Consider the following 25,724-nt stretch of genomic DNA (forward strand, 5'->3'; position numbering starts at 1 on the left):
CGGTCCCATAACGCTCGGAATTGGCAGCGTCGTCAACTGCATGCAACGAACCAGCGTCACTGACAATAACGTCTTTCTCAATTGAATCTTGCAGATCAGCCAGCCGTTGCTTTGCAGATATTGAGTCGTCGATTACAATGCATTCCTTTCGAAAATAACTATGGGTCTCTTTCAGCACATACAACCATGGAAATATACTCTCACTTCGGTAGCTCGTACAATCCCCGAAATAAGTGTTTTCGTGCTCTCCACTGTTCCGTAGAGCCAATAAACGTGACACGCGGCTTGCGATCAATATCCGTCACCGGTAGACCTTTTGTGCATGCCTGGGGGCCACTTGAAGGAAAACAAAGCGAGTGTCCACTACAATGCTTTCCAGAAATCGAAAAATCCAATCCAAAGCATCGAGCGGCCGCAATACAGTTTTTCGTTATCGGGCTCAAGTCAGGAAGCGAGCCATACCGACCATAGTCATTACTGTTAGCGAGACTGAACTTCGGTTTGCGAGGGTTATACGCGCACTTCGCGCACAAATGAATTCGCTCCTTGTTTCGTACTAATTCCGGATTCAAAAAAATATTTTATTCCGTCCGACTGATAAAAAAAACTTGAGCGTGACATTTAGCAATATCGTCTGGTAAATGGCCATAGCGCGCTTCGTATTCCTAATCTGAAATTCGAAATGATTGTGAAAATTGTGATAATGATAAGCTCACGCGGTCACTTCGGGGGCCAACAAGAAATTCGCAACAGGAAGCGCAAGCCAAAATTCCACCTTGAGAAGGATCCAGTGAAGCTGCAGATGTCTGGCAGCGCTCATAATCCGATTCCCCCAAAGGTGAATCCAATGCATTCAGTAACCTTTCTCGCACTGTTCACCGCCGCGAACATGTTCATCATTGAAAACAAATGCATCTGGGGGTCCTCAACAGCAGTAATAGTAAATTAAAGCCAACTTTGGATCGCTCGTAAAATTCTGGCCCTCCATCATCGTTTAAATTTCATCTAGGGAAATGGAATGTTTTTCCAGTATCGAACTCGACAATGTTTGCAAGCTATCACCACGACCAGTATGAAAATCAGGGGCACGGCAATCATGATCTATCCGGTCCGCATGTGCTGCATGTACAACGCATTCTCAAGTTAATATACTAATAAACTTTATTATGAAACAGTTAGTATATATTTTCCTGTTTTCTTCTTCTGCATTTGACGCTGCTTTCTCATGCGGTCGGCGTTCTTCTTCTTCATTTTATTCTTCTTTGTCGCGGTGGCCTGATCTTCTTCGTTACTGCATCTTTCGTCGTTACGGTTTGGAGGAACGCGGGCTTGCTTGTGTTTGACCCTGTATTCACGCATGTATTGCGCCTTACGGCGTCGTTTTTGCTGTAGCACGTGTTCTTGAGTTCGCGCTTGGTCGGTCGTTGTCTCCGCCTCCATTGCCATCACCTTGAGCTTGACGCACACTAGGAAAAGGTAGACGCCCACTCCACAAAGACGGATATCTCGGTACCCTCCCCCGATGACAATCCACTTCCTAGTTCGTCGCTCCAGAATCTCTGGAAGCCACCCCCAGCACGCAGCGTGGTCTAGGTAACAACACGTTCCCAACTGGACCGGAAAGAATAAATATGAGACGACAACCGGAATGATGTTAAGCTACTACACGTATTATAATTCTCTCTTTCTAAATGAGACGACAACCTGAACGATGTTAAGCGACTACACGTTAAGCTCGATGAAGCAGAAGACGCAGCTACATCAGGGCAGAAGGAGAACGAGGGCGGAAGCGATAAGAAGAGCGAGTCGAACTTGTGCACTGGTTACGACATTTATCTCGACCACGAGCCTTGCGCTATGTGTGCGATGGCTCTGGTTCACAGTCGTGCTCGTCGTGTGGTGTTTGATCGCACAAACCCTGCTGACGGAGTGCTTTTGAGTTCTTTCAAGCTGCACACTATCAAGTCGTTGAACACCACTACCGCGTCTTCGACTTGCCACTGAGACCCGAAGAGATGGCAAAATCTGTATTAAAACTTTTGCGACTTGGACAAGAGAGGTCTAACGTTAGGCTGCAAAAGATTTGATCATGGCTTCCAGTCTAGGTACGAGTTCGTTAAACGTCGGTCGTTGATCCTGTTTCTTCACCCAGCAGTCTTCTAGCTGACGAGCAAGTCGTGCAGGCGTTCCGTCCGGTACAGTTGGCCTCAAATTTCCACCAGCAACGCCGTTCATAATGTCACTGGAGCCCAGATATGGGTACGTTTTTCCCCAAGCAAGCACCTCCCATACAATAATTGTGAAACTGTAGACATCACACGGGTGCCGCACTTCTCGCCCCTCAACACTTCAGGAGCCACTCCAGCGAGCTTCCAAAGATCGACATGGTCTTCCCAACGTCGCAAAAATTGAACAGCCCGAAGTTCATGCGGTCATCCAACAGGATGTTCTGAGACTTGAGATCTCGGTGAATGACGATCGGATTGTGGTTGTGCAGATACGTCAAGCCCTTAGCCATATTGAACGCCACACTGTACGCGAGACGCAATTAAGCAGGATCCGGTCGCGGCATCTTGTGGTGAATGTCGAAGAAGCTTCCGTTCGCCAGTAATTCAGTCACCAACAACAGCGTCGGCGGCTTGGAGCAGGAGTCCATGAACAGCACAATGTTCGGGTGGTGAAGTCCCTTCATGATGCCACGCTCTTGGTATTGCCTTGTAGAGTGATCTTCTTGATAGCCACTCGAGCCTCCTTCCGCGTAGCAGCATAAACACAGCCAAACGTGCCTTCACCTAGCTCCTCTTTCACTAGTACGTCCTTGGGGTTGATGGGGCAGTTAGCACTTAGAATTCCCCCTGCGTTGCTTCCATTGTCCGGTGACTGATCCGTTGCCCCACACTGAACCAACCAGTCATTTCCATCGTCATCTGCACCAAACCGTTCTCCGAGAAACGATATTTTGTTGTTAACAGATTTTCCATCTTTATATTAATGTAGTACGAATGTCGACCGAGGTTACGCGCACGCAGTACCGTGGAATTAACGTATAATACGCATTAGAGTGCGGGACTTTATTTTTTTAGAGTGCGGTAAAATCGAAATTGCGCACTCTATTTTATGCGCACTCTATTCCGACATCAACACTGACAGCTCAGGTAGTTAAGACACTTGGGTTTATTGAGGGCCCCAAGAGGGAGCAGGGTTGTCGCGGGTTCGATTCCCATCGAATACGTTAATTCTCCGTGCTAAAATGGTAAGTCTCCTTCTGCATTGTCATTAACCTAGCTGCAAGCTCGCTAACATATCTTTTGCTTCAGTTTAATCCTCAATGACGATGTCGTCCAGCGTCTCCATGATGTGCTCGTAGCTTTCACAGTCGTCAAAGCTTCCGCTGTCATCTTCGGCACCGTCGTGACTACGCAGTTCCCAAGCCATTCGAAACTTGGTCCCGTACACGTCGTGACGTGCAATGTGCCACGAAGTAGGGTCATCGCTAAAACCACAGATCGAAACGCTTTTCGCGACGACAGAGTCTGGCGTCTGTCGCCACGCTTTCATTACCCATGCTGCGACCAACTCGACCTCAGGCGGACGAGGGTTCCCCCCCTCTAGTGTAGCGAACCTGGTCCGAGTGCTTCCACTCATTGATGATCTTGCACAGGTTGTCCTTAAAGGACTTGTAGATCCCAACATCTCCCGCCTGGAGGTAGGGCGTCAAACCTCCTGGAATCACGACCATGCCGATCTCCTTCTCGTGGCAACGCTGCTTGACCTTCTTGGCGATATGAGCCCGCATCGAGTCCCAGATGACATACTGCCCAGTCGTTTTGGCTACTTCAGAGAAGTACCAATCCAGCCAGTTGAGGAGAAGGTTCTGGTCCACCCACGCTCTCTCTTGATAAGCAACGTAGCACCCACCAACACGCTCTATTGGTCCCCGCGTCTTTCACTTCCAGATAAGACACGGCGGTAGCTTCTTCCCTGATGTTGTTACTGCAAGCGCCGCAGTAATCCGCATTGAAGAGAACCGAGTAGAGCGAATGACGACATGACGTGCTCCAACCTCGTCGACCGTGTGCGTTCGAGCATCCTCAAAGTAGACAGCAGTCTCGTCCATTAGAATAGTTCGGTCGCGGTTCATGGATGGCTTGTGTTCGCCCAAATAGGTCATGTAGGAAACCGCTCGCTCCACCAACTCGTCGTCGCCGAGTGTTGTGAGGTTTGTACGCTTTCGAAGTGTTAGACAGTTGCGCTTCATGAATCCTTGCACCCACGGATCGGACGCGACGAATCGGATTGGGTCGTCTTCGTGTTGCTTTTCCGTGCGACTTGCCTGGAAAAGTGCAATAGCAGTCGATGCTATCCACTCCCGCGTCACTTTCTCTTTCGGTAGACGCTTATCGTACAGCAAGTCCAACTCGTCTTCAACAACTCCTAGGAGGGGCTTGCGGCCCCCACCAAAAAGCCGAAAGAGAGCAACAGACTCCGTACGAATTTGGTCGCGATCACGCCACCATTTGCGATAGGCAGACGCCGACACTCGCCACCTGAGCTGACGAAAGTGCGGCTCCGCTCGAGATGGAATTCCACCACCTTCGGACTCAATCCAGTCGATAGCCTGTTGCTTGAGACTGATCTCGACGGACTTACGTTGTGCAGGCATAGCAGAAAGGAGACTGATGAAACAAAAGCACTTGAGCCTTGTGAGTGGTGAAGAAGGAAACGAATGGCGGTGGCAGTGTTGGGCGAAACGAGTGGTGTCTAGAGCTGTGGTTTAGGGTGCACAGTCCAGATCTTGAAAGGTTGTTTTGTTAGCGCACTCTAATTGATCGCACTATATTTTTTTAGAGTGCTCTGCGGAACCGCATTCTATTCGAAGGGCGCTCTATTTTGCTAGGGGAACTCTAATCGATATTATACGTTAAATTAATCCGCTGGGGCCGTCAATCCCTCATTCTGAGGTATTCCCAGTATAATCCAAAACTAGTGTACTGAAAGTAAGTGAGATAGCCATATAATCCGCAGTGCTGTTTTCAATACACGTTAAGTTCGTTTTATTGCGAATTACGAACTTAACCCTTCCTTACCGGAATTCAGGACTCCAAACACGTTAATTACGGTACGTTTACGTCGTATTATACGACGAAGCTTTTCACAGTATATTTGTATGGCGTACATAACCGCCTGCGGGAAACCGCATAAGATTTCAACAGGTTTTTTTTTTTAAAGATGTCGTCATTTATACTACATAGCTGGCGACCTTCCTCTCCTAGATGTCGTAAGTTACCCCGGCTGGCAACAGAAGCGACCAATAGAGTGGTATAACGAATGCAAACACATGGTAATTCAGGAAGCAAAAAAGACATAATAGTGAGAAAAAGTGCATTAGCACCTAACACTCAACATAGCTTGCATGTCAGCTCATCCTAGTACATCCACAGCGTGTGGCCAGGGCCACACTAATCCTCGTCACTGCCCACTACGATTCCCGTTCCCTCGTCATCAGCATCGTCGCCACGAAGCTCCAACTCGCGTCGCGTCTTCTTCCGTTCACCCGCCTTCTTACCAGGGCGGCGAAGGACCACCTTCTTGCCCAGAGCCACAGGAATACTTTGGCCACAGTCAAAGTCATCGTGCCAAATAGCGAAGCACGTCTTCGCTTCGCTCTTGTAAGTATGCCGCAGCTTGTTACACAGCCAGCACTTGGCGTTGTCGACGGAGCAGCGCTCACAGAAGTAAGTTGTAGCGAATGATTTCTTCTTCGGGTTGGTCCTCAGGAGTGCGCAGACCTTACAAGACCTCTGACGCCTCTTTTGAACTCCACTTACAGTCACCCAATCCTCCGACTGCTCCAGCTCGTGCGTCAACCGAACGGGCGCACGTCTACGCTTCTGATTGCTTGGCGGCGGCGTAACCACTACACCAGCAAAGTCGTCCGCTTTGAGCTGCAAAAGTTGATTTTGCAGGACGCAAAACCACTCGCCGCGATTCATCGCTGTTGTCCCGGCAAGCCGAGCTGTCTCCTTGTAAGATATGTACGCGTTCATCAGCGCTAAGTCGACGAACCCCAAGAACAAGCTTCTGTAGCACTTGGAAAACCTGGTAGATGTTTGCAGCGAGAACGTCTGCAGGCGGAGTTGATCATGCACGTCAACTCCGCCCATCCAGCGTTGATAGTCGTTGACCGCAGCAAGGCATGCCACCGTGACCGCACCAACCTGCTTGACATTTCGATTGATTGATGAAGCTGTCATGGCCGAGCCGGTGCACAAATATGCACCGGTTTTCGATCCCACCAGCGAAACAAAACCATCTGCGGCACATCAACAGAACGGACAAACGTGAAAAGTGCCGCGAGGGATTGCTGCCGGCCGCGTCTTTCGGGTCTCTCTAACTTCTTTTGGGTATCCAAGCCGGTACGTCATAATGGTCCCAATCACATAAACTCCCATTCCAAGCAGCTCCACAGCAAGTAGAATCGACGTATAGAACTTGTCAATGACAACAAGATGCCAGTGATGACGTGTGGTCTCATTCAGTACCGCCTTCAGGTTACGCACGACTGCAGCAGCGCCGGTCTTGTTGTCAAATGAGCTATCTCCATTTTCTTCTACATTACGTTTGCCAGCGTACATCTCGAATCTAGTAAAATACGACATAGAAAGTTAGACATTATATTAAAAGTACATTTTACGAAAAACACGTTACCTGTGAAAATAAGCTGGCCTGGAGTCACACAACATGAACATTTTCGATCCATACAGGTGGGGCTTATCTGGCATAAACATACGGGTAGTATTCCGCTTTGATGTAGAGGGGAGAACACCTTCATCAAAAGAAAAAACCGCTGGTAGCGACCAGCCAGCCAGAAACCGCTGCTGTAACTTGTCGACGATGGGGTGCAATTTCCAGAGCTTGTCTCGCGTTCGCTCAGCTTCGTTGTCAACGAAGTGGAGATCGCGCAAGATGTCCGTGCACTGGTTACGGCCCATGAATTGGCCAAACGTCCCAGCGGGAATGGCACCATCGACACACATCGACCAGTGTGCCGAAAACCGACACTTCTGTGGGCACAACATACGGGCAACGAGAAACCCAATCACATGCAGGATCTCGTTCGGCTGGTAGGCAGGAGTCGCTCTCAAGCGACGGCGAATCTGGACAAAGATCTCTCGGCGGTCGGCTTGCCTAGAAAATACCCGTCTTGCTCGCCTGTCCACTTGTTGTAGGCTATACCGGTTAGTTTCCGCACCGATCATATTCCATAGTGACTTGGGCATGAAGTAGAAAAAAGGTAAGTAGCAGGGAGTGGCAAATGCTACGCAGCTCTTGCGTCGGATGTGCATCTTCCATGTTGAGCCCAGGATACGCGGGAACGTTTTCCTCGTACAATGACGTTGCAGGTGTCCACTGCATTCCCCGTAAAGCCTTCGCTCGTTGCTGAATCGCGCTCTTGCTCATAGTATCTGCGCCAATTTGAAGCGACGTAACGAAACCTTCGTCCATCTCCACTGCATCGTTGTCCGAGACCAAGTCCATGTCATCCTTGGCAGCCGCTGGGCAAGCAACACCATCACTTCCATCGTCAAAATCTTCTGCGGCACTATCCCCGGAGCTGAAGCTCTCATAAGCACCCAAATCCTCGTTGTCTCGAACAAAATTCACGTCGCTCTTGACGCCTTTTCTTGGTCGCAAAATCCGGTCCGTCGGCGCAGCCGGTGTCGCTTCTGGTTGTAGCTTCGCTTTCGGCTTCAGATGCTTCGGACAGTAAATTCAGGCTAGTGGCTGCTTCTCGATCTGACTCCACCAATGGCAAGTTGGTTGGCGACAGGTCAAACGCCGGAGCCACCGCCTGTGAAAGCTCAGCATCTGAGTCACTGGATGCTCCAAACATCTCGTCCAAGGTGTTTTGGGAGAGCTGAGCGGAAGTGTCGATTTGAGACGGACGGACGTCGTCGGCCACAGCATCCTCGGTATCTTCTTGGGCTTCTTCGGTCGCGGCGTCCTCTGCTGCTTCAATTCCGCCCTCTCCGTCTGCGCTCTCGTTGCCCTTAATATCCTGAAGCAATCCAGACTCAATAGCAAACAGTACTACTGCATTCTCACCAACAAACGTGTCCACGCCGTCTGGACTAACGTAGGTCCACTCACGCTGTATGCCACGAGGCCGCTTGGCTGTCCATCCTACAGCACACAATTGCCGCCCGAGATGTCTGAAATCTATGTCGCGGGCCGCTGCGGCAACAGCAGCGGTTTTGCCTCGGGAGCTGGAGCGAATGCGGGCCATCCGGCAAATTCTGTAATGACTGCCATCGTTGGCCATTCCCTCTGTATCCGCGTATCTCATTCCCGTTGGCTCCTTCTCTCCTTCCCGCGCCCTACCCCTGTCCTCTTTATCACTTTTCCCGTTTGACCTTTCGGATCTTATCTGTTTTTTATGACTTGGATAAAGTATTGCCTGAGCCATTTCCTATTGTCGTGCGCTCTACGTCGTATAATACGACATAGTAAATCGTCTATGGCGTATCTTATGACGTCGCTGTACAGATTTTGCTCCCTATTCTGACACTATAAGAATTTTAAAGTGATATTTATTATTACGGTTTGTGACATCTCACAAGTTGTTTGCATGCTTGGCTCCGATATCACTTGCAGTTAAACGTTCTGTTTGACCGACAGACGCCAGATCAAGGTGCATTCACGCACATACGATGAGGTCCTTCCACTCTTCGGAGATGGACACGACGACGTCTCAATAGCAAGAGTTGGTGGTGGTAGATACTTACTGTTTGGGATGGCTTGCTGATGGCGGTGTCGTGCTTGCCGTGTTCGCGACATCGGCGTCTCGACCGGAAGTACAACCCACAGCCAACCGCTTTTTGTTTTCAGGTTGGTTTTGTTAGTTAGAAGAACCGCTTGTTATCAACGTGAAATATCCAGAGCATCCCGGGCAAACGCACGGCATGAGTTTAGTGATACTAACTTGCTGTAATTACAGACGATCCCCTCGGCAGTCATAGCATTGGGAGATCCCGATTTATTCCTGTGTAAATATATTCTTATCCTGAATGTGCCACAAAAATGAATCTGGTAGGTGCACAGAATCCAGTAATGGGGACGATTGCGGTTCACTCCGGGCTTATTAGTGCCAATTTTGACTCACCACACCAAGATGACCACCCCGACCCAGTCAATCCGCCTCACACTCAAAGAGGTCAACGACTACAAATATGCCAGCTACACGCTCAGAACCCTACTCTGTCCCAAATACTTTAAGTAGAGATAGGTAAGTACCTTTATGGCTCACAGAATCTATGATCTCCTTCAGGTTCCATAACAAGCGATGATTTCGAAGCTATTGGAGCACGAAAAGGCGCTAGAGATACTTGGGGTCTTGCAGTTGGACTCAAAATCACGACACGAGGTGCGCCATCTTGAACTCGATCAGACCCTTACTAGTTGGTCTCCTGTGTGAAGAGAAGGATGTTTTTGTTTTTACAGCTGAGGGGTGAGACGGAATAATAACATGTGTTTTTTATTACAACTAGTCGCTAATTTATTGCTGCTGAGGGAATATTCCAAGCCTAGGGATTACTACCGAAGAGATCGTCTGTAGCTGCTTCCTTCGTCTGCCCCTTGTTGATTGATACAGCCACACAACTCGATGGTTTCCAACTCAAAATCGCCTTTGAGCTTTTATGGCAAGTTTTTAACAGGTTTCTAGGTTAGTTCGCGATAGACCCACAGCGAATGGACATCTTGTATCCCGAAAAGGAATGAGGCGGAGCTCTCGCAATTTTCTTTATAAAGTGTGTTTTTCCTTAGCGGGGTAGTACATAGCTGTTCATCAATTATGGACGTCGTGGCAATTCCGCGATTCAGGAAGTGCATTGTATTACAAACTGAAGAGTAAGTCAAGTTGGGCGTCAAAATGTCAACACCTTAATTGTACAGTAGCAATATAATGTTTAACGCGAACACGCAAGCGAACTTACGGTTGCTTCTGATTTTTAATCACTGCGAACTTAGTACAATCATACTGTCATTGACATAAATTAATTTGATAATCCAGTACACTAGTACTAAATTATAAAGGGAATGGAAAAAATATTTCGAGAGATTTGATTGGCTGGGATGGCATTCAGACGAAAAAAAACCATTAGAATTTTAATGGGTTTTTTCGTCTGCATTGAGACTATGGACGCCGAGCAGGTTCGCGTAAGTGGCTTCAAGCGCATCCTAGTGCGGCTAGATGAGGGCACGCGCCGCAAGTACTGCTGCCGCGCGCTCGAGCAAGATCTGCAAAACGTCAAGAACCAGATGCGCGCGTGTACGGCGGCCATGGCGGAGGCCAAGCAGGTGGAAGACGCCACACGCAAGCTACACGCCAGTCAACGGGCTGCAGTGTCGAGTGAGCTGCTGGACGACTTAGAAATGCTTCAGTGCCATTTAGAAACGGCCACAAATAAGCTAATTTCCGGTAGCAAGCCTCAGAATGGAGCGTTAGATGTGGCAAAAGAAGATCTTGAAGTCAAGGAGGAGGCTGAACCTGCGGAGACTTCGACATTCGAGAAGGCCAAGACGCTGGCGAGGCAGATTTTACAGACAAAGGAGTTTGACGCAGCAGTGCACCAAATTAAGCACTTGGAGAGGCTGATGCCAGTGCTGAAGGAGGTGGACGACAAGAAACAAAAATGGTGGAAGAAATATGTGCGGAAGGTTGTAACTCACACTCTCGAGCTGAAAGGAGATGGCACGACGGACAAGCGGCTTAGTCGTTTAGATAGGTCGCTCAAGAAGATTGAAGCCAAGTGTCCGGAGCTCACGGAATGGATCAAGTACGTGAAGGCACTATTTTGTGGTCTTTTGTGACAAGTATATTAACCTGAGTTTTTTTAGGAGTATCCAAGACCAAATTTCCGAAAAGCAAAGTCAAGAGTCTTCAGTTGAAGCACCGGTATCGAAGAGCAAGAAGAAGCGTGCGATTGCTCTGCCTGATGATGGAGAAACGGCAATGACGAGTACTACGTCTCCTGCAAAACCTAAGAAGGTCAAGGCTACCAACAATACTAAGGAAAAGAAGACTGAGTCGGTTGAAAAGGCTCGAGCTCTGTTACACCGCTGCTCGCGGGAGGTGCGCACATTGCGTGACAAGTTTGAACTGGGTGCGTACGACGTGAATTTGAGTCGCATGGTGACGGTTGTGGACTCCTTGTGGTCGGGTTTTGAGCACTCGGAGCTGGTGTCGCTGACTACTGCGCTATTCACGCTGGTGGAGACTGTGGAGAAGGTTGTGAACCAAGCCAAGCGTCGAGACCGTCTCATGTGTCTAGAAAGCGTCCTGGGCGTCGTCCTGGGCTCATCCAAGCTGCAACTGACAGCACGACGCAAGACGATGGTGGAGGAGTATGCAAACAACTGCCGCCAGTCTTTGCAGCAGTTGAATCGACAGTCAGAAAACGTCCAGCAACCTGCTAGCCAAGCGTCAGTGCACAATGCAGTGCCAACCGCTTCACGTCATGTTTCAAAGACTACCGGGAGTTCGCACGTACGCTTCGGCTAGTTAGAAGTCGAGTATAATAGATCGATACAGCTGACAAGACTACGCTTTTAACTGGGTTTTTCTCCGACTAGGACAGGTACAAACTGCTGGCAAACACGACGTCGCGCTTGATGGCTTCAGAGGCAACTTCCATTTTGCGATATAGCTGCGGGTCTCCGATGACACGCGCGGCATTGCGAACTTCACGACAAACTTCATCAAGACGAGTGATGCAGCGCACAATGGAGCCTTCCTGCACGTCTGTGAGCTCGCATAACTGCTTGAAGGGCATGCCTCGTGCCCACTCGTACACAACCTCCATCAATCCGAAGTTGAGCGCACCCTTGCAGTAGACTGCAGGGTCGATTTCAAGATGCTGCTCTAGCTGGATGAGGCCCAATGATTCCGCAATGTTCTTGACGATCTCGCGAGTGTTCTCTAGCGTTGGAGTCAGTGTTGGCTCGGATTGAGACTTCTCTTGGAAGATAAGCGCAGACAGCACAGCAACGATCTCTTCAGGCTCCAGATTGGCCAATACATTCTCGAAGATCATTTCGGTCAGCACGAGTTCCTCGCACGTGTTGATCTCACATGCCACTCGTCCTTTAACCTGCACAACGCCGTCTTCTGAGATGTATCCGAGTCGTTTCAGCACACTCAGACGTTGCTGGAAGTCCGGGAAGAGCGAGAGCGAATCGTTCGACAACTCACGAGTCATACGCACCAAGTAGGCCTTGAGCTTGAAGATCTTCTCCACTTTTCCCATGACACGAGACACGGACGGTGAGTCGGTGGCACAAGGGTGACTAAGTACCATCGAGTACATCTGCTGCCATTGAGTATAACCCGTCGCGACTTCGAGGTCATTGACCTTAAGTTCACCCATCAAGTCAACGTAAGTGATCGCTGCCTTCTGCGTTGTTGCAGTGTCTTTCTCGAGTTGAGTTAGGAACTCGATGCTACTAGCGAGTTCCTTCTTCGACGAGGAAGATACCAGAGTCTTGGTGTTCACATTCGACGCTACAATAGACGTCACACTCTCAACACAACTCTCAGGTACCTCCAACACAGCATATTTCCGACCCAGCAGCGTAGCAGTCGCCGGTGCAGTAAGCGCACTTTCTTGACTTTCAGCTTTCCCTTTCTTACTCACGCGTCCGAACATGAGATCATCGTCGTCTTTCTTGCTACGTAGCATACGACCACCCATTAAAGTGTGAAGGTTCTTCTTGGTCTCTGATGGTATCTCCACTTTAGGAGGCTCGTAGTCATCAGGACAGAGAGTGATGACCATGATCGACTTGAAGACTCCCTTCTGACCTGCATCACTGGTACTTGTACTCTGAAGTTCTGTTTCAAACGAGAGCTTTGATCGAGCAGTGGCGCCTTCATTCACCATAGCAGCATTTGTACGCACAACTAATGCCAGTTGATCGGATGATAACCCCTTCACGTTGAGAATTACGATGCGTCCAGGTGCAATCGCGTTCTTGGCAGCTTGGATGTTGTTCGCTAGTAGCCACTTGGTCAGCTTTTTCTCCAGCTCACGCTTATCGCGTTTGAGTTGGTAGAACTCCTGCATCTGCGCCAGTTCGCCACTAGCCTCGAGATGTGGGTAGTCCTCAACAAGTGAACGTTCAAGCTGCTGTAACAACTTCTTGGCCTTCTGAATCAACTTTGGAATGTTTTTCGAGGCAAGAGCCTTCTGAGTGTGGAATTCCGAGAACGAACGCTTCATCATGTCCTCAACGGTTAGAACTTCCACTCGCAAGAGGTTCAGGATCATATTGTACGTCAAGCGGAATTGACTGGAGAGTGACGTCGCCTTTCCCGCCAGCATCGTCCTCAACGATGTGGGTTCGGGGACATCGTTCCAGCACGCGATGATAACAGTACCTACCGAATCCAGACCACGACGTCCAGCACGTCCAGCCATCTGAGTGTACTCTCCAGGTAAAAGATCACGGAAGTTCTTGCCGTCATGCTTTCGAATCCCGTTAAACACCACTGTACGCGCAGGCATATTCACACCCATAGCGAACGTCTCTGTCGAGAAGAGAACCTTCACTAGACCACGACCAAACAGGATCTCGACCATCTCCTTGATAATCGGAAGTAAGCCACCGTGATGAACGCCAATGCCTCGTTTAAGCATCTCCTTCATAGTCAATACCTGAGGTAATTCACGGTCTGATCCTTGTAGTCGCTGCACGCTTGACTCAAGGAAGAGGTGAATCTCTGACCGCTCGGAAGGGGTACTCAGATCAAGCTTGGCTAACTTGCTGGCACTCTCTTCGCACAGGCGCTTACTGAAGGCAAAGACCACCACTGGAAGCAACGACTTGTCCTTCAACGTGTTGATCAGCTTGGTCCATTCGCCCTGATCACCTCCTGATGTGCGGATACTACGGGCATTGGCACTACTACCGCCACCGCGAGCAACAGCCCTGCCACCTCGACCAGCCTTCGATTTATCCGACGCTGGGGCGAGCTTGGCCTTGGCTGCACCATGAGCGTTTGGTAGATATCCAGAGGTAGCGTCATAGAGCTTAAAGAGCTCCTTTCCAGCATATAAGAAGTGCTGGAGAGGGACAGGACGCTTGTAGGTAGAGATCACGTGGATCTTCTGCTTCTTTGTACGCCCAATCCAGTCAGAAAACTCCAAATGGTTCGGCGTAGTAGCCGAGAGGAAGACCATACCGATGTGTTCAGGAAGCATGATGATCACTTCCTCCCATACCACACCACGTTCACTGTCGTTAATGTAGTGAATCTCATCAAAGATAACCCACTCGATATCCCGGATAATGTCAGCTCCACGGTACAGCATAGAGCGCAAGATCTCCGTCGTCATAACTAGACAACTGGCCTCCGGATTGATACTGACATCGCCTGTAATAAGACCGACATTGTCGGGTCCAAACTTGGTGCGGAAGTCACGGTACTTCTGGTTAGACAAGGCCTTGATAGGCGACGTGTAAATAGTGCGCGTCATGTGCTTCTGGGACATCGCGATGGCGTATTCTGCAATCACAGTCTTACCAGCAGAGGTGTGAGCAGCCACGAATACGCACTCGTGGCGCTCCAGATGAATGACACACTCTTTCTGAAACACATCCAGCTCAAACTCGTACTTCATAGCCATCTCAGGAACCTTCTCATGGAAGTTGCGCACATCGACACTCGCCATACTCGCCCACTCGGACGTGGGGCTTGTTCGCTTCTGCAACGTCAGTGTACTCGACTCTGAGGCAGAGTCCAGTATCGTCTCCAATGCCGTCTCCGGGTCTTCGATGCTATCATCGTCAGTAGAGGATCCTTCCAGTCCAGACGCCGCTTTAACGCTCTTATCAGCTGCTTCCACTGCACTTGATGCAACATCAGGATCTCCATTCTGTTGTTCAGTGTTGTCACCTTCCTCTTCTTCATCCTCAACTGAGAATCCCAACTCCATGAGCTCTCCATCGTCCTCCATCTCACGTAACAATTGATCCAGTCCAACTGTCGTGTTGTCATCATTCTGTCTCATCGCATTGGCAGCTTTCTCGTCCAGCACAGCACTCCTGATCGCTGCTACATGGTCCTTATCCGCCACCGCCTCAAAATACGGTTTTAGCAGGTTTTTCGGGTTCACTCCGACGTTCTCGACTTCGTCAACTGTCTCCACCTCCTTCTTCTCGATCTTCTTCACGTCTTCAGCAGTTAAGCAGCCGTTAATACCTGGAACATCAAACACGAGACTCTCCAACAGTGTTTCGTCCAGTTCTTCTCCATCTCCAAGCACCAATAGGTTCCTCTGCTGCTCCTCTTCCTTCATTAGCAGCCTTTGCATCGGACTCAGCTCTTCCTCGACCTTCTCCGGCTCCAGTTCAGCCAATGAGTCTCCTCCAGGGGAGTAGGGCTTGTTACTCATCTTTCCTCGGGCGTATTCGTCTTGTTTGGTCAGCGCACTGCTAAATCCTGCGTCTGCTCCGGTCCTAGAGACGTCCACGGCTCGAAACTCGTACTGGATCTTTAATGGATCTTTTACTATTGAATTCCGCTTTGGGACGAGCTCCTGCCGGGGCGCGGACATGGGCATTTGAGCCAGAAGTCGACTCTGTGGAACCGTAACCTTGGGGTTACTTTCCGGGTTACTGTCCTTCCAGCCGCGAGGAAATGGTCCTAGACGCTCCAATGCGAACAACGGATGTGCCACTGTCTCAAGCTCTTTCTGCACCGTCGATCGGTCTCCATATGGGGATGTGAGGCGCACAGGGGGCAGCGCAAATGGAGATGTTGGGGGAAGAGGTTGTGAAGACTTGTGGGGTACGATCACCACAGCTTCGGGGGCTAACGAAGAGGCAGAAAGCACGGAGAATTGGTCCAGAGCGGCGTTAGACGTAGGCGTAGAAGATACCGTGGTGGGGGATGCCGCAGCTTCCTCGTTCAGCCGTGAGAGCTCTGCCAAGACGCGCTCCACCGCCGCCATCTTGCCGTCCATGGATATTGTCGTATCCTAATAGTATCTAGGTTACAGTATTCCGTAACCTTCAATTGTACCCTCCAGCTTCAGTTACGAATATCGCGAACGAGAGGAAAAGAGCATGACGGCGGCAGATGAAGCGGATGAGCTGGCGCTGCGCTGCTGCGTGTGCGGCACGTCGGCCGAGGACGACAGCAACTACCTTAACACGAAGATGAAGATGCTCATCTCCAAATGTGGCCACCGATTGTGTGTGTTGTATCCTCTCCATTGGTCTCGTGTCCACCATGTAACCCTCGTGTATACCCGTTAGCTGTGACCACTGTATCAAGCGCGAGTTCCAGCACCAGCGCGAGATCTCGTGTCCTGCGTGTCAGAAGCCCGTCAAGAAGTCGCAGCTGCAGGACAAGACTATTGAGGAGCTCAACTTTGCCAAGGAGACGTCGGTGCGCAAGAAAGTGACCAAGGAGTGAGGACACTCTGTCATTATAACTATTGAGGGGTGGTTGGATAATCATGTCTAAAATTGGTACCTTATGTTTTTTTGCAGTTATAACAAGACAGAGGACGACTTCGACACGCTGGACGAGTACAATGACTACCTGGAGATGCTAGAGAACCTTAGTACGTGGGCTATTCAAGCTGATTTATCGGAAACTATAGACATTGACGAGTTTTCTTGCAGTATTTGACTTGGTTTATGGCGACGATACCGAGAAGGCCGCGGCCCAGAAGCAGTGGAAACAATACCGACAGGAGAATGCCATTGCCATTGCTACCAATGATGCCAAGAAGGCAGATGAGGAGCGACGTATTGCACAGCTCATTGCTGAACAACAGAGACTGGCAGAAGAGCGACGACTGCTGCAGCAGAAAGAGGATTCTCAGTTCGAAGCGGATCTAGAGCGCCAGAAGGCTCAGCTGATGGAGGTTGCGCTAGGAGAACGTGACGAGAGCGACGTGTCTAAGCTGCGGGCAACCACCACAGCGATTCCGATCGACCAGGCTGTCACGGCGGAGATGGAGGCGGCAATGATGGGGTTCCAGCCCGGAGTTATTGGCGGACCCCAGCCAGTTCCTGTACCAGGAGGGAAACGTGGGCCGAATTTTGGCGTCAACGAGTCCAAGAAACTGCGTCGGCAGCAACAACTAGCAGGTGGATACGATCCGGACCTGCACTTCAAGCGCAATCGGACGGAGGCCTGGTGTGGAATCTACTTCCAGCCCATTGATAGAAAAAACGAGAGCAACAGCCCAACTCCGATGGAAATCTGCTAGACCAACTGGAGTGTTCAGCCAGGTACGCGTCAAGAATATACTTATAACTAACAGTTGGCCATAGATGGCTATGAAACTTTATTCGTTTGCTGTCCTTTCACCGCATTGATAGAAAACGGAGAGCAACAGGCCACAGGTACACGCAAAGCCTCATTCGGATGGCGTATTGTGGCATCAACCAGAACGCACGATTCTACCAAAATTGCTTCATTCCCACAACACTTGGCGACGGATCTCACGTCTCGCAAAGTCAAAGATAATGTCAATGACAGCAGTGGGCAAAGTCGTCACCATCGCGACACTCAACAGCGCAAGGCGATGCTGGCACGGTAGACTTTCGTGCCCTAGCAACGAGTCGTGGTGATCCCTACCAAATCGCCATCGAAGGTCTCTGGAAACAGTGTGTTTCTCATTTATTGACAAAACCAGGTATCGTAGCGTTTTGTTTCTTCGCAGTGACGAGTAGAGTACGTTAAGAGTTCTGTTCTCATGACTTGTCGGGTTATCCTCGAGTTGCAGGACTTGCAGGTGCTGAATCGAGTGGCATTCGGTACCTCGTAGCAGTCGAAAGAATTCTTCCTGGCTTGCCGCGCTGATGTGGTTTTGAGCAGCGTTCAGTGTACGCAGACTGCAGCTCTCACGTCTAAGAGCTCTCGTGATCGGTCCAATGTCAGTCAACTCACACTCGCTAACATCCAGGTTCTTTAACAGTGGACATGCTTCCAAAATAACATCCAAAGTACTGGTTCGTAGCGCATTGTCGGGCAGATGGAGCGTCTCCAACGACTGTCCGACAGTCTTTACCCACTCGGACAAAACACAATCAATATGCTCGTGTTCTAAAGGCCCACAGAGTGCACCATCCTCGCCGACTCTCAGGAATTGCGGCGTTGTCTTTACTCCCATCATTGTCAGTGCTTTCAACTTGCAGCTATGCTTGCTTCTAGCTCGGGTTTCCGTTTTAACAATCTTTGAATTCTTGACGTATAGCTTGCCGTAAGCAGGTATCAAGACACACGCCCACGATACTCCAGAATCCAGCAATTCGCACCACAATTCCGTCTCAAGTGTCAACGCTGGAGCGGGTTTTCCTCTGGAATGTTTCTTCATGCCTCGAGGAATCTCAAGACGAGTACCAGCTTGTAGGAGAGCCCAATGGCTCTGGTGGCTTGTATCTGGCCCAGAGGTTATCTTCTTTTGCATCAAGCATGGCAAATAATCTGTAGATTTCAGGAGGTTGCGCACAGTTTCAATATCCTCGAGTCGGAGTACGCAGTGTGATAAATCCAAGTGTTCGATTGGAGATTTCGACGTTGGGTGGAAGATGCCAAACGCAAGCCATAGCCATGCATCACTGCCCTCCAGTCCGTGTAACGATAAGTCACGAACTCCAAATCTGCTGTTACCATCGTGTATAGCTGAAAACAGTGAACCAAGCTGGAAGTTGCTGAGTTTACTGAAATTCAAGCTTAGTTTCGTCAGGCTCGTTGTCACTGGCGCTCCAGACAGCGATACAGCGAAGCACGCAGACACAAATTCGCAGAACGACTGCATAAAACGTTTGGATGTCTTCGCAGTAAACACCAAGTCGAGCGCTAACTCACTGACAGTAGACGCTGGCAGAGCCATTATTTGTGCTAGTGGGGATAAGTCACGTTCAGAGATCGTAGTTTGACTCAAATTCAAGCACCGAACCGAGAACAATGCTATCGAAGAGTTCCTAGTTTCTTTTCTGCTTGAAGCTGCCAGCAACAGATTCTGGATTCCAGTCTTAGAGTCGGCCAAACGCAGTCTGCTTCGCGAGAAATCCAGATCGATCTTTACACTGCGAGGTTGGTGTGGTATAGCAACACCGAGCTTCGTCATTATAGCCTGCACGCATTGATCGACTCGTTGGAAAAGATAATTAGGCGACGAGGAGAAAGCTTGTGTACACAACTCGAGCAATTCATTTTTGACCTTCAAGCTGGAAAAGATGAGCTGAAATTTTGGCATTGCATAGACCTCACCGGCATTTCTTGCTGGCGCACAGTTTGGAGGCTTCTCTCGACGTCGGAACGAGGAGCTTTGCGGAGGTGGGAAGTACACGTTGCAACTAGAGGAGTCACATATATCGTTCAACACGTGCTTCCAGAAAAGAGGGTTGCCACGCCACGAATATTCTGGATAGCGAGCCACGAGGCTTAAAAAGCGTATTGCCGCCACTTTATCGTGGACTTGCCGTGTTAAGGCTTCATTACGGTCAACAGAGCCGTGATAATCGTTTGCGTTGGCGTTTGAAGGGGTAGTATTGGTATTGTGGTGGACACTGGGATTCCGAGTGTTGCCAGCATTACTTTTGGTCTCGGCACGGAAAAGCACTGTTATCCATGGAACAGGCAGGAGCTCGTCGCTCGATTCAAAGCGTGGGACCTCACGGGGCCAGAGATTGACGTCTCCTTCCAGACACGCACATACAGCAGCAACGTAGCGCTCCATGGCCCAGCCAGGCCTCGAACTAGTCCTCCTCACCATAATGATTTTTCAAGTTATGGTGAAGAAAATGATTTGGGCACTTGAAGTGGGACACGGCGATTTGTATGCAACATTTTTTCAAGATAAAACAGTAGCGACCCTCGAGCCTCTTGCGAGGCTCTTCGTTGCACGAATTCTCTCAGCCTACTTCATATTATTTGCAAGACTGCAGGTCTCCTTAAAAGGTTTATACTTGAGATTATAGAATAGACGAATTAGATGTGGTGTGTGTGTTTTTTAACGACCTGGGATCTAAATGTTGTCATTATAAGATTCGAATACCTTTAGCGCTGCCCGGAACGCGTTTTCACAGCACTGCATCACTTGAGTCGACGTTAGATAATCTTGGTCAGAGTGCCGCGTTGTTTTTGAGTTTTAGGATTCCAGTGCGAGTGGAATTGTGAGTGGCAAGCTGAGAGCGTAGGGTGTCGATAGTACGTCTACTTTCGAGTAGATGGCAGCGGAGCTCTTGAATCGTGGTCTCGGCTTCATGTTGTTGTTGTATATGAGTGAGAAGGTCAGATGCTTGTGCCGGTTTATCTGTAACCTTATCCGATCCGGTACTTGCCACTAATGGATCGTGGAGCTCATCACGTTTGCTGCTTGAACCCATTATCTGGTTCATCGGTGCAAGTAACTGGTTTGAGCCCTGTAACGCAGTATCAGCATCGTTTAGTAAGTCGTAGTGTACATGTTTTGTTGTGTCGTCACCCTTGGAAGCTTCAAGGTAGCGTTGCTCCTTCAAAGCTGCTACCATTTCATCGACTAGTTTTTTTTCGAGAGCTTGTAGCTGTTCGGCGTGACCTTTGAAAGTACCGAAATGGAGGCTTTCAGCCATTCTGTTGTAGTCGACGGTAGTCCCAGCGTATCGGGCAGCTTTGTACGACGTTGCCATCATGTTTTTCTGCGATGGTGAAAGTCGGAAGGGCTCACAACTAAGTCTACTTCCGTACTGGCGGTGACCTTTTTTCTCGCGCAAGCTTTAGCTTTAATGCTCTGCACGCCTCTCGCACGTCTTCTAGTCTGAGTACTTGCTGATCTGGTTCGACTTGGATTTCATGAACACTGTTGTCGTCCGCATGGTCATTAATGTTGGCGTCTTGGAGCAGTTGGGGGTAATGTGCATCGGCAGTACTCGTTTAGAGAATCATCACGGCTTTTCCAAATCGTCAATGCAAAGATGCATTTACTACGTCGTGCAGGATCAATATTCCCAAGCCCTTCCTCCACCACTTCGAACACTTCTTCGTCGGCCCGATTCAACAACTCGACGTGCCATCCATGATTGAATTCTGTAGCCCCCAGCCAGCACATTTCAAGCGTGATGTTATCACTCGGTGCAGGGCTCCCAGTTGCAATAAAAGCTCTGACATCGTTCACGCTAACGAAAGGCGGACGCGCTTCCTCAGCGTCTTGTGCCAATCTCTCTCCGCTCGAAGGATATCCAGTGTCGACGCCATAACTAGAAACCGAAAATGACGTCAAATGTTTCCAGGCTTGTGAGTTATCTAACGTTACTTTCGTTACTACACAATAGATAGAACCTCATCCGATCACGCATCCTCAACTGCCTTAAGGCCCGCTGAAGTTACTGTCAATACCAGCATCTCCAACGGAACGACGATAATTCCACCGCCATTCCCTCAAAACGCACTTGCATTCTTCACTTCAATAGACTGTACTCCCGTTCATTCCTACACACAATGATCCACGCTCATGTCGAAAATGGGCCAGCTTCTCAGCGAACGGTCCCTCCGTTGCCTGGCACAGCACTAAATTCTACTGCTCAACTTGCGTGGTTCAACCTGTACCAAGCTTCACAACCCCAGCAACAACCTCTCAACCCCCACGATGGTACAGCCGCCTCCACCCTTCTGCCAAATCACACTCAGACCGAGCTACCATTCGTTGGAAGTGACTATGAAGTTGTCATCCCACACGCCTGGCCTCGCAATATTGCACACATCGACCACAGCATCATCTCCGCTTCAAAACCGTACCCAGTCACAGTATCATCAGATTACACCGACCAAAAATGTGAGTGCGAGCTATGCTGTATCTCCAGCACAGGCACTCACCTCACTAGCTCGTGCATTAACGTAAACTCGGCAACAGTTTGTGACGACTCAAACTGCTTACTCGGCCCTCGATGTGGAAACCGGTTTGAGCAGCGGTTTGAACTGGACCTCATTCAGACTCGAGTCGGTTTGGGCGTGGTATCGCCCAACATCATTCCTCAAGGGGCATTCGTCGTTGAGTATGTAGGTGAAATACTCTACGCTGAAGATGCCGCAAGGCGTAACGACCGCAGATACCAGGCGAGGTTCCGAACAGAAGCAGAGTGGGGAGAGCACTCGAAGGTGTACGTCGACGCGCTCGCATGTGGCAACGAGAGTCGGTTTATAAATCACTCCTGTAAACCGAACTGCGTAATGTACGAGTTTGATTGGACGAACAGCACTAGACTCGGCATATTCGCAACCAAAGAAATCCCTCCACTACAAGAGCTGACTTTCTCTTACAGTCGGCGAAACAGACAATTCTTCCGGTGCCAGTGCTCCGCTCACGTTATCACCACGTAGTAAAGTAAAGTAATCCCAGTACGAATAAAAAAAAAGCGTCTACATATTCCACAGCATCTCTCCATCAACTCCATATATTCACTGCTTCAAGCCACCGAACCACACCAACAGAGTACCAGCACCATCACATTTCAACCCCTGCATCGCGCATTCGAAAGTACATTGTGCAGATACTGTGCTGATACCCGAAGGTCACAACACCCGTGTTCACTGCACCCTGAGCCGCACCAACAATGCCCTTTGCTGCTCTCCATCCGTGCTCACTGCACCCTGAGTCGCACCACCAATGCCCCTTCCTACTGCTCTCCATCATGCTGATACCAGCGCCGTGTAGCATTAATAGAATCGCTGCTGACAGCCGGGCCGTCAGATCTGACAGCGGCATCGTCATCTAACAGAGGCTTTTCTATCTGAGTGTACCGTTTCTTAGGCACCGGTGTGTGCCACCCTACCAGGCCGGGCCGGCCATACAAATACCAAGTAACTCGCCCCTACCATATTTAGTGTTGTATCCTATTGGCCAAAACGGAGCCGAAACTTAACTTGACCGGGAGGAAATCGCCCTTGCCTGGCGACCGTTCAGATACCTATAATTGAACAGTCGCTTCTCAAATAAGTTGATTTCTAACGTGCTTGCCACAGAAGCAACGGCATTGGATGAACTTTAACCAGTAAAGTACCGTGTTTTTCCGGGGAAGTAGATGGGTACACATAGTGAAAATATCGGGAGGAACTTATCTAAATATCAAGCGCATTCGGAAATCTGAAGGGGCGTCCCATGCGGGGACTCGGCTTACAAACACCAAGTCAAACATGATTACGGACCCCTCCAAAACTGGGGAGCGCAATCTCGACATTCCAACTGCAAGTCTACGAATTGAACTACAGCGCTTAGAAACGCCTTTAGAAACGCCTTTGACGTCTATGCTCTCAGCCCTTTAGGCTGAGAGAACTTAGAAAAATCAAAAGGAAAGTTTCATCATCATCGCTATATTATACTAGGCTTCCTATCATTCCATGAGTCCTAAATCGCTCTCGTCTACCTGGATCTTGTCCATGGTTGTTTCGTTCAGTCTGCCAGCAAGATCGGCAATGCGTTTTGGGATACCCTTTGTAGCTCTCAAAGCCGGGTGTGAAGCAATAAGTTCCAGCTTATCTGTAGAGTTCGTAGCGCGTGCGTGTTTCAGTTCCTCAACACGAATAGGTCGACTCATGAGACTAACCAGCATCATCGTCGCGCTCTTCATGTCGAACTTGGACAGAGTGTACAACCGTTCGCCGTGTCCACGAACAGCACCGTCAGCACAGATAGACGTTCGCGCAGTCAACACAATCTTCAGAGACGCGTTATTTGTCAAAATATCCGACAAAAAGACACGGAATCGGTCTCGTCGAGTGTCGTTACGTAGCAAATAATCACAGCCATCCATGACCATAAGCATGTGCTGGCCGTTGAACTCGATCCGAGCCTTGTGCTGCTTCAAATGATCCGTTACCATCGTCTCTAACCGCGTTAGTACGCGACATCTTCCATTCGCGATGTTGATATTACGTCGCATCATTCCCACATGTTCATCCATCTCGTCTTGGGCCAGTCTAGCTACCGAAAAGATACGAACGCCCCCTTCTGAAGTGATGCGTGGTCCTACATAGTTCGCCACTGCATGCGCCACCGCAGTCTTGCCAATGCCTTCTTCTCCACAGATCGTAACCAGACGAGTAATACGAGACTGCGTCATCATCAATGCCAAGCAGATCTTGTACACTTCCACAGATCGATTGCAAAATCCCTGACACATGGCCGGTAAGTCATCGAACCATAGCTTCGGGTATCGCTTCTTCTTCATAGGCTCGAGGTTGATAGTATTGGAAGACTCCACTGCTGCAAGAGGGAAAATAATCTCCGAGTGGTCGCCGTCTTCAGGAAGCAACATGAACTTCTCCGCAACAGCCATCGGTCCTCGAATATTCGGAGACTTGGCAACCGATTGCTGTGCTATAGTAAAGCTTGCCCCCACCGGCTTCCCGGTCGCAAGAGCCAAGTAAAATGCACGCGTGAACTCAATCGCCGCATAATCTTCGATCTTCTGGTTTGTACGTACACCAATGACGTGAGGAATACCACACGCTACGAAAGCATAGGCCAGCGGTGCAGAAGAACATGCAGACACGAATACAAGACGCAGCGTCGATTCTCCTCCTCCACCTGCAGAGAACAGCTCTTGGAGTCCTTTATGGGGAATCGGGTGCACCAGTCCCATTCCGTCTTCAAAATATAGGTGGTTTTCATCGCCATGTCCAGAAAAATGAAGCGCTCGGCAGCCTAGAGTCACCATCGCTCGAAAGGTGTCGGTGTTTGCAAACTTAGCCACCACACTAATCTGTCGTGGACACTGGTATATCCTGGACAAGGTCCCAGGACCGTTGTTGCCTGATAGATCATTAACTGCAGCTGGACGCTTGGCAAACTTGGATGCTTCTATCAAACTCTTCTGCAAAATTGAGTACTCCCGCTTTACATCCAGTTCCGCGATTGGATGGTATTTGCCGTGAATATCCTTCCCCACCAACGGCGCCGAGAACAACACACCCAGTGTGTATTCCTGAAAGTTCGGTCCCTGCTGGGATTTATCTTGTGAGTCTGCCAAAATTGCCGTCTGGTTACCCTTAGTTCCTTCCTGAGCGCCTCGAACATGCGGATCTTCAGCAACATACCCGAGTAATACGTTCCCCTGCCGTGAGGACAGTAGCGTGATCTTCTGTCCATCTGCCAACTTGTACTTCTTGTTTTTCTGTACTTGCACTCCGTCGATTCTGATGCCGTTAGTGCTTTTATCTGTAATGAAAACTGCATGTCTGTGAGTCTCTGGGTCCAACGCCGTCTCAATAATGCAGTGAGTTCTGCTCAGCTTCACTGGATCGACGCCAGACGTCTTTTTATCAAAGATACCGACGTAACTCTCTCTCCCGAGTGTCACTCGTGGTGTCAGCATCTGCATCTCGATCCGATACAGTCCTTTCTTCTCCAGTGCGTTCTTCTGGAACGCTGTAACGGCTTTATCCACTTCCGGGTGCAGCACGAGTCTCATAAGACACAGCGACGGACTGTCCTCCAGTGTCTGTGTGCACTCTTGCGTGTTCTGTTGGGATATACTCATCGCCTCCATGAGGTTCTGCGAGTCTTCTTTCATGGTCTCAAACTGCTCCTCTCTATTGTCAAAAGCTCTTGAGTCCCTTCCAAAGCTGCTGGACGTCGTTACGCGGTTGTCTGGTGCTCCGTTCATCATGACTGACCCTGGTAGGGTGTAGGACACCAATCTTGAGCGTTTATTGGGCAAACTGG

At 49.6% G+C, this 25,724-nt stretch overlaps 12 protein-coding genes across 12 annotated transcripts; 5 read left to right on the plus strand and 7 right to left on the minus strand.

Annotated features, from left to right (window-relative positions):
* Window positions 1-1,044: 1,044 nt before the first annotated feature.
* Window positions 1,045-2,004, plus strand: PPTG_22516 (hypothetical protein; the record flags this gene model as incomplete). The annotated part of the gene is made up of 2 exons (XM_008904759.1): window positions 1,045-1,125; window positions 1,720-2,004. 2 exons carry the CDS (start codon window positions 1,045-1,047, stop codon window positions 2,002-2,004), a joined length of 366 nt encoding a protein of 121 aa, XP_008903007.1.
* A 544-nt stretch (window positions 2,005-2,548) lies between these two features.
* PPTG_22517 (hypothetical protein) lies at window positions 2,549-2,692 on the minus strand (the record flags this gene model as incomplete). Its single annotated transcript, XM_008904760.1, has 1 exon — window positions 2,549-2,692. One exon carries the CDS (start codon window positions 2,690-2,692, stop codon window positions 2,549-2,551), a length of 144 nt encoding a protein of 47 aa, XP_008903008.1.
* A 626-nt stretch (window positions 2,693-3,318) lies between these two features.
* Window positions 3,319-3,558, minus strand: PPTG_09389 (hypothetical protein; the record flags this gene model as incomplete). The annotated part of the gene is made up of 1 exon (XM_008904390.1): window positions 3,319-3,558. One exon carries the CDS (start codon window positions 3,556-3,558, stop codon window positions 3,319-3,321), a length of 240 nt encoding a protein of 79 aa, XP_008902638.1.
* Window positions 3,559-5,459: 1,901 nt separating this feature from the next.
* PPTG_09390 (hypothetical protein) lies at window positions 5,460-6,254 on the minus strand (the record flags this gene model as incomplete). The annotated part of the gene is made up of 1 exon (XM_008904391.1): window positions 5,460-6,254. The coding sequence occupies one exon, from the start codon at window positions 6,252-6,254 to the stop codon at window positions 5,460-5,462; it is 795 nt and encodes a 264-aa protein (XP_008902639.1).
* A 3,904-nt stretch (window positions 6,255-10,158) lies between these two features.
* Window positions 10,159-11,686, plus strand: PPTG_09392 (hypothetical protein). Its single transcript, XM_008904392.1, has 2 exons — window positions 10,159-10,838; window positions 10,900-11,686. Exons 1-2 carry the CDS (start codon window positions 10,171-10,173, stop codon window positions 11,561-11,563), a joined length of 1,332 nt encoding a protein of 443 aa, XP_008902640.1. The 5' UTR covers window positions 10,159-10,170; the 3' UTR covers window positions 11,564-11,686.
* Window positions 11,447-16,164, minus strand: PPTG_09393 (hypothetical protein). The gene has a single exon (XM_008904393.1). The coding sequence runs from the start codon at window positions 16,023-16,025 to the stop codon at window positions 11,631-11,633; it is 4,395 nt and encodes a 1,464-aa protein (XP_008902641.1). The 5' UTR covers window positions 16,026-16,164; the 3' UTR covers window positions 11,447-11,630.
* On the plus strand, window positions 16,129-17,285 carry PPTG_09394 (hypothetical protein; the record flags this gene model as incomplete). Its single annotated transcript, XM_008904394.1, has 4 exons — window positions 16,129-16,256; window positions 16,321-16,476; window positions 16,558-16,631; window positions 16,693-17,285. The coding sequence occupies 4 exons, from the start codon at window positions 16,129-16,131 to the stop codon at window positions 17,283-17,285; spliced, it is 951 nt and encodes a 316-aa protein (XP_008902642.1).
* Window positions 17,286-17,952: 667 nt separating this feature from the next.
* Window positions 17,953-18,431, plus strand: PPTG_22518 (hypothetical protein; the record flags this gene model as incomplete). The annotated part of the gene is made up of 2 exons (XM_008904761.1): window positions 17,953-18,195; window positions 18,276-18,431. The coding sequence occupies 2 exons, from the start codon at window positions 17,953-17,955 to the stop codon at window positions 18,429-18,431; spliced, it is 399 nt and encodes a 132-aa protein (XP_008903009.1).
* A 307-nt stretch (window positions 18,432-18,738) lies between these two features.
* On the minus strand, window positions 18,739-19,799 carry PPTG_09395 (hypothetical protein; the record flags this gene model as incomplete). The annotated part of the gene is made up of 2 exons (XM_008904395.1): window positions 18,739-18,833; window positions 19,295-19,799. 2 exons carry the CDS (start codon window positions 19,797-19,799, stop codon window positions 18,739-18,741), a joined length of 600 nt encoding a protein of 199 aa, XP_008902643.1.
* Window positions 19,800-21,502: 1,703 nt separating this feature from the next.
* On the plus strand, window positions 21,503-22,381 carry PPTG_09396 (hypothetical protein; the record flags this gene model as incomplete). The annotated part of the gene is made up of 1 exon (XM_008904396.1): window positions 21,503-22,381. One exon carries the CDS (start codon window positions 21,503-21,505, stop codon window positions 22,379-22,381), a length of 879 nt encoding a protein of 292 aa, XP_008902644.1.
* Window positions 22,382-22,505: 124 nt separating this feature from the next.
* Window positions 22,506-22,766, minus strand: PPTG_22519 (hypothetical protein; the record flags this gene model as incomplete). Its single annotated transcript, XM_008904762.1, has 1 exon — window positions 22,506-22,766. One exon carries the CDS (start codon window positions 22,764-22,766, stop codon window positions 22,506-22,508), a length of 261 nt encoding a protein of 86 aa, XP_008903010.1.
* Window positions 22,767-23,349: 583 nt separating this feature from the next.
* PPTG_09397 (hypothetical protein) lies at window positions 23,350-25,724 on the minus strand. The gene has a single exon (XM_008904397.1). It carries the CDS (start codon window positions 25,666-25,668, stop codon window positions 23,392-23,394), a length of 2,277 nt encoding a protein of 758 aa, XP_008902645.1. The 5' UTR covers window positions 25,669-25,724; the 3' UTR covers window positions 23,350-23,391.

Source organism: Phytophthora parasitica (assembly GCF_000247585.1).
Source record: "Phytophthora parasitica INRA-310 unplaced genomic scaffold supercont2.18, whole genome shotgun sequence".
In the NCBI taxonomy this organism is placed as follows: Eukaryota; Oomycota; class Peronosporomycetes; order Peronosporales; family Peronosporaceae; genus Phytophthora; species Phytophthora nicotianae.

Bases quoted from the DNA above. Each gene is read 5' to 3' on its own strand.
- PPTG_09393 (XM_008904393.1), bottom strand. From the start codon at position 16,025: ATGGACGGCAAGATGGCGGCGGTGGAGCGCGTCTTGGCAGAGCTCTCA.
- PPTG_09392 (XM_008904392.1), top strand. From the start codon at position 10,171: ATGGGTTTTTTCGTCTGCATTGAGACTATGGACGCCGAGCAGGTTCGC. The intron at 10,839-10,899 runs GTACGTGAAGGC...GAGTTTTTTTAG, and splicing joins GAGCTCACGGAATGGATCAA to GAGTATCCAAGACCAAATTT.
- PPTG_09397 (XM_008904397.1), bottom strand. From the start codon at position 25,668: ATGATGAACGGAGCACCAGACAACCGCGTAACGACGTCCAGCAGCTTT.